The 7,127-nt window shown below is 37.0% G+C and overlaps 1 protein-coding gene across 2 annotated transcripts; it reads left to right on the top strand.

The window, feature by feature from the left end:
* Positions 1-1,037: 1,037 nt before the first annotated feature.
* LOC128682164 (uncharacterized) lies at positions 1,038-6,864 on the top strand. Of its 2 annotated transcripts, none has more exons than XM_053766749.2 (6): positions 1,038-1,416; positions 4,045-4,164; positions 4,735-4,864; positions 5,434-5,529; positions 5,849-5,987; positions 6,462-6,864. In XM_053766749.2, the coding sequence occupies exons 1-6, from the start codon at positions 1,171-1,173 to the stop codon at positions 6,622-6,624; spliced, it is 894 nt and encodes a 297-aa protein (XP_053622724.1). In that variant the 5' UTR covers positions 1,038-1,170; the 3' UTR covers positions 6,625-6,864. The 2 variants fall into 2 exon arrangements, with proteins under 2 accessions (XP_053622724.1, XP_053622716.1); XM_053766741.2 differs by having other exon boundaries at positions 1,040-1,416; positions 4,045-4,170.
* The last annotated feature ends 263 nt before the right edge of the window (positions 6,865-7,127 follow it).

Genomic DNA, 7,127 nt, shown 5'->3' with positions numbered 1-7,127 from the left:
CACATTAAAATTCGTCGAATGATGGATTATCCATGCATTGTAACTGTCCAAATTTCTTAGTATGTGTTTCTCTGCAAAAGTTGAGAAATTTATTATAATAATGGAAATTGACATTACTAATGAACCTACCAGTAGGTAGGTATAGTAATACCTAGGTGCAAATTAAAACATGTACGTTACTGGAAACCTCCGAATAATAAAGAAAATCACACAAATTTTACTAAATAAGATTACACTGAACCTATCTACAAATAAATAATTCATACACCAACCAGATATAATATTTGGCAGACCTTAAGCGTTTCCACAAAAAGGCAGCTCCTTAATTTTGCGCCGACCCTTACTTTAGTTGAAGAATGTAATTTTTTTCGAGAGTTTCTACGTGATCGGCCTCCGATATACCATAGTAGGTACCACTGAAGCCTCGACTCGAGGGTAGATTAAAGAAACTGAAATCTATTGAACAAAAACCTGTAACGAAGCCAATCGCCGAACCTCCTGAGATTTAAAGTACTTCACGAAAAAAATATTTAAGGGTATCTTTCAAATCATTAGTGGTATTTAGGTATAACAAAAGAGACTTTAAGCTGTAATAATTAAAATACAATGTGCGAATGTTTATTGTATTATTGTAAGTATCTATTGTTTCGTTTCACAAGATTTAGAACTATTTCGTCGCTTGCTGATAAATCATCTAATAAAGTGATGGAACAGATATCTAGCAGTTAGTTTTTATTGGCGAAACAGGCGGTAGTACGGAGTACCTACTAATTCCATGGTCGCTTCTACTACCATGGAATTACTTATTAAATCCATGACTACTACTGAATATACTGACAGCGGATGTCAGGGGTAAGTTTGACCCGTTGTACGGAGTACCTACTAATTCCATTTTAACCCTAAGTTTAACCCTATGGTTTGACTCTTAAGCATGGAATTAGTAGGTACTCCCCAGTAAGATCCTACCTATAGTAACTATTCAACCTCCGAAGCATTACAAATATTTTACATCACATAGACAACATCAAACACAAAAACAACACCCGTCAAATTCAAAATCCGAAACCTGCATCAAATCAAGCACCCATCAAATTATCAGGCTACAAACACCGAAAAAACTATCCACAAGAAAAAAAAACCATAAAAACTATCCAAAAAATTCCACCAGCTATGCAGTTGTTACACGAACACAAAATCCCGGTGGTGATGAAGGATTTCAACATGAGCGCGAGCATTTCGATGAAGAAGGCGTCTTGCGACAACTTCGAGGTGAAGGAGAAGAGGTCTTCAGATGCCTCGTTGAGGTTAATGAACCCTGTGGCAAGTGGGGATAATGTGGCTAATCTGAATTCAGTGCATAAACTGAAGGAAGAATCCCCGCCTCTTGTGCCTTGCTGTGAGGGGAAGGAATTGCAGGTAAGTCCAACTTAGTAGCTTCCAAAATAATTATATAGTAAGTACAATATATCGAATTATATACTAAGTAGTGCAAATTTCCTCGATTGTATAAATGTACAAGTTTGATGTTATTTGCATTTAAATTTTTACTTTGCGAATATTCAGATGAACTTAGGTGAGGCTAGACAGAGACACTTATCTAATTAAGCCCTGGAATGGATTCATTCCATATCATCCTAAAGACGGAGATGGAGGCGACTAAAAGACACATATAGCCTTTGCAGCTGTAATCAACAATAGCATCCAAGGAGGGTGTCAGACAGATGGCCGGTTGTTTAATCACAGCTGAACAGGTGAAAATGACAAGAATTTTAGTTACCTTGAGAACTAAATAAGTTGAGAACTGTACCTAAAAGGCATTATATACTTTTTTAACTTTCAGGATAAAAAATAAGTACCAATTTCATTAAAATCAGTTGTATTTTCTGTGTACAGTTAGATACACAAAAGAAAACCGCAAAATTTCTCACAATATTGCCAGAAGCGATCTAAATTTTCTAGATATTCAAGCATATTTCAAAGATCTAAGCAACAAGAATTATACTTTTATACCCAGTTGCCCTTAGTCTGTCATTTAAATGAACAATGGAATAAATAATTCCTTCGAAATAAACGGTAAATTCTGTCTTTATCCGAACCAAGCTCAAAATGTAGCATAATTAATGAATTCTAAGGAGTTTAGTTCTTGACATCTAATTAGAAAGTATACGTACCAAGTACTGCAATTATTCCGAAGATTTTGTCACGCGTATAAATATGTATGTTGATGAGGAAGGTTGAACTTCTGAAACTTTTGTAGCTTTCCTATTTATTTGGTAAAATTATTGAATTCATTGTGATAAAACTAGTTGCGTTCCAATTCCAACGCTGCTCCCTTGGGATTATCGTAATAAGAAGTGCCTATGCAACTCATTATAATGTAGCTTCGTATGGGTAAAACAATTTCGGAATCTTTTTTTCATGTCATAACGAAGCAATCATTTTATTTTTGCCAATATATTTATAGAATATAAATGTGAAAACGACGCCTACCGAAACACAGTCGTTTTAATTCCATATTACGGTCACGATGTTGACCTTTAGTCATTAGCAATATGTAAAATGGTAAGTAGAATTATGGAAGGTACATATTTGATCAATATAAAGTAGGCATATTTAATTACACGCGTTACTGATAACCTTCCGTCTAGATTATAATAGTAAGTCAAAATTTTATTTATGCCGATAATAAGGGCACAATGTTCTAAACATACCTATACCATAGCTAAAGCCACGTTTTTTTCTTTTCATAAAATTATCACTGTTATCACATTCACCATGTCCTAGATAAATGATAATCGCTGCAAGGCAGGGTGCTAGCGATGCATCAATATCTATACTACTTATTATTATATAGAGGTAAGCGTTTGTGAGTTTGTATGTTTGAGGCGGGTAGGTAATCTTCGAAACTACCGAACAGATTTCCAAAATTATTTCACCATTAGTACATTATCCTAGATTCCTATAGGCTATATTTTATCTCAAAATTCCCGCGGAAGCGAAGCCCCGGGCAACATCTACTCATATATATGGATGGATGTAAGTAGGTTTACTTTGTTTTTGCCTTCGTCTGTGGTGTTCCTGTCGTGCTGTGTTTAGTCACTTTCTTCTAACACTAGGCGACCTGTAATTAAGATTTATTCACACAACAATATAATACAAAAGTAATATGTGATGTTGTTAAAATACAATGCAAAAACTATCCAAATTCATTGCGCCTGAAATCTAATTCACTTTATCTCATGAGTTTAATTAATTCTATTTCTGATTTTCCAATGAATATTTGCCGGTTTTATTCCTCAGTCATTATCATGACTTCTGTTACAATAACAATAAACAATTTAATTAATTATAGGAAAGGTTAAAATAACTTAAGTAAATAAAATTATGGTGTAGAATGTTATCTGATATTTCCCGATTTCTTCCTGAGCTATATATAGAGTCCAGGGTCCGCTTTCTCACAATTTATTCTCCATTCTTCGGCATCTCCAGAGCAAATCATACGGGTCACGAATTATTGTAAAACTTAGGCAGCACATGTAGGAAAGCCGAATATCAAAATCCGGAATAGAATATCTTTATTTTAATGAATGAATCTAAACCCTCTTTTCAATTATGGTACTACCTCTGAAAAGGGACTCGCTAGTCTCCTATTCGCTAGTTTCCATAATGGGCCGTAATTTCGTAATCCGCAAATGCCAAAAGGGATAGAGAAGCAAGGATCGTAAACTCACCACATCGCTATGTAAATTAAAATATAAATAGACAAAAGTGTTTTATTTCAATGGTTAAAATGTGAGGTTTAAATATATGAGGATTTAAACCTAGGATTCAATTTATAAGCAAGTGTTCACCAACGCTTTAGAAGACTATAGCAATATTATTATTTACTACATGATAATTACATAGGTAAAAGGATAAAACAGCGGCCCAAACTGAGCACTAAGGTTGTGTATTGTACAGGTGTGTGAATCTAACCGTTTGACACAGTATATACAGGTGCTGCAAAATACTGCTTGTGTGCTGTATTTGAGATGTCTGTTTCAGATCAGTGAAGACCTGGTGCGGAGTGGGTTGTCAGCCATATCGGTGAAGCACGACGGTGTGATCCAGTGTCAAAGCATGTCCAGGGCTTGCGAGAGAATGCTCTTACCTGGACTCTTCAAGGTTACAGTTGGTTACGCTTTTTATTTTCACTATTTAGTATTTACTTCTTTACACTGTGTTTACGAGGACCAATAAGAGGTCAATGAAACAGACATTATGCGTAGCGCCATACATACAGGTGTATGCTAGAGGTAGCTAAAGGAGCGTATAGAGCAGGACAAATAGCGAGCCACGGTTTGGGGAGAGGCACCATATTAATAGGCGGTTTTGTTTAGTTCTAGACATGTTTTGAATGCAGGTTGAAAGTGCTCCGATCGTGAGCTGGGCGATGCTGCGAAATGTTTCTCCTTCTCTGTAAGTTCCGATAAATATACGTGTATAATGTTGTAAGTAGGTACTTAGTTGGTAAATTTCAAACGTTTTGCTTGACGCATAATGTAGACGTATCCTACTTTCCTTTATCCTTATTTATCTATGTAACATTCAGTTAGATGGTTTGTAATTATTTACAAACTATACATGATCTTTTGCGATAAGTCTGCCTTTGCGTTTTAATTCCTATATCACTTGTCTCTTCTGTAAATTGTGAAATAAAGAGTTCATCTTTCTATCTATCATCGTTTGTTCTAGCACCGCAACTCATTCCGCTGCCTACACCGGCCGGACCTGAAGAGGGTTCCGTACCTTCGCCGCATGACGCCAGACGAGCTGGAGATGTTGTTCAGAGGCTACGCGGACCTACCTCATCGCTCACACAACGGTCTTTGACCTACTATTATACCTTACTTCCCACGACGACAATTTTAGACACAGTTTGACCGGGTCCTTTCTGCGTGAAGAGTCTGCCAGACAGCTTTAGTGGAGCCAGCCCAGCCCATTCAAGAGTAGTGTACAGGCAGGCTTCGCTCATGGTCCCTGGATATCCCAAGAACTCATGTTAATGTAACGCCATAACACTTCCAAAGCTGATGACTCGCAGTTTCTTCTGCCCATATCCCTTTCAACATTGACGAAGTTTACATGATTTGCCACCTTCTTCGCCCGACGTGAATTAGAGAATATTCCGAGGATACGCGAATCTGCCTTATCAATAACACTGTGTAGTAGTAGTGTATCTATGCCATCTGGTGCGGGGCATCCGTCAACACTATAGTCTCTCTCACTCAGGTATATATTTATGCTGGATGGAATGCATGGAAAAGCAAACTGCCGCTACAGAAATACTTTAATTATTACGAAATCACACTCTATATTTATACATACTGCAGCATTTAGTATTAATTATTAAATATCCTGTTTTATCACTAACATTTTTTGTCAATGTTTTAGAATCCAGAGACGATGCACCACGCTTATCACTGCCGCCAGATGAAAATATCAGGTCCCGGGACCTCAAAGACAAAGAAGCTAGAAGTCATGACGATGGTAAAATCTCTAGAAACTAGTTTATATCACAATCCATTTAATTTTCAGAAATCCATTTAAAGCAATTTTGTGACGAAGGTCTCTTTCTACCCTATTGGTATCCATACTAACGCGAAATCAAGCATGTCTATAAAGCTTTTATATCTAAATTGCCAGGGTCATTTCGAAATTAAACTTATAGACAAGGTAGACCCAAGATGACCCAAGATCATGGGCTACTGCGCGGAAAATACGTGCAGCTAGTTAAGTAGGTACCAGTGAAATTCAAGTGGTAATGCAAAGAGAAAAGAAAATAATTATTTAAATTCTCTGTGTACAGGGGCAGGTACTACACTCCATCCGATCCCAGAAACTCGTTTCGGCACTGAGGACGTCCCCGCTGGCATGAGATTGCATGGGGCTCGTGCCAGGCTATACACGTCCGTGCTGGCTGGAGCTAAGGCTGGTGATCAGTTAGAGTGAGTATTCAATTGCAGGTTGAAGGGCATAAACATTTGTCCAACGTACGATTCGCCAGCCTATAGACTGACACTGCAAGCTCGCCCCCGATATGCCATAATTTTGTATGGAATTTAAGGTGCCTCTCGCATAAAATTGTTGTGTTGAACGTTGAAGAGCAAAAGTGATGCACCCGTACTTGGGTGAAAAGTAACTGAGGAGGTCATCTGATTAGTCCAAGATGAGCCAAAAAAAAAACTAACAAAAATACTAGTACCAGCTTCAAAACGAATTGATGTAAATATATATAGACCGACATTGACAAATTAATTATATTGTAAAAGAAAATGGTATTATAGATATTGTATTTATACTGTGTATTTGTTGGTTAGATTTAAAGCGTGGAGGTTAGAGTCCACTCACCGAATACGACCCTAGTGAACCTTATAGACACAGTGAAACCACTAATACACGTGTTTTTTTTGGTTTTCAAGGCAATCGACAAACGAAGACTTCGACATACGCGTTCCAGATGAAATTATACCCGAAGATGAAGTTCAATTAACAGAAGACCTCCAAATCATTCTACCCCCTCGATGCGACGACATAACGACAGAATCCTCTATAAACAGTTCCCACGACAGTCACATTAGCTAACAGTGAAGGGCTAATACGTAAATTGAAAGTTAAGGATTTAAATTAATGAGATTTAACCTAAAACGAATACGTTTCGGCCTGAAAGTAAGAAAGAAATATTATAAGCTGAAGCGTAGGTACCGGCACATGTCAACAGCGCTCGTTATGTACCTCGGCTGGATGCTAAATGATTTCTTAAATATGACTTAAAATAGTAAATATAAAAAACTGATTATTCAGCAATAAAAATAAACAAGAGTACATAGTATTTTATTCCTCTCCTATAATCCTATTTTCGATTAACATGCTAGCTAACGTTGCATTCATTAAAATTTCCAGTGCCATGTTATCGTTTAAAATATTTTTATTTCATGCAATATAGTTAAATGGTTCACTCGCATGCTCGGTCGAGTTATTATAAAGATAGGTATATTATATACAAATATACTAGCCGCGCCCCGAGGATACGCTGCCGTCGGAATTTCGGGATAAGTGTTATTCCAGGTTATATTCTACCTGTGTAC

This window comes from Plodia interpunctella, chromosome 2 (genome assembly GCF_027563975.2).
Source record: "Plodia interpunctella isolate USDA-ARS_2022_Savannah chromosome 2, ilPloInte3.2, whole genome shotgun sequence".
Classification (NCBI taxonomy): Eukaryota; Metazoa; Arthropoda; class Insecta; order Lepidoptera; family Pyralidae; genus Plodia; species Plodia interpunctella.
This window is presented reverse-complemented; position numbering and strand designations above follow the sequence as displayed.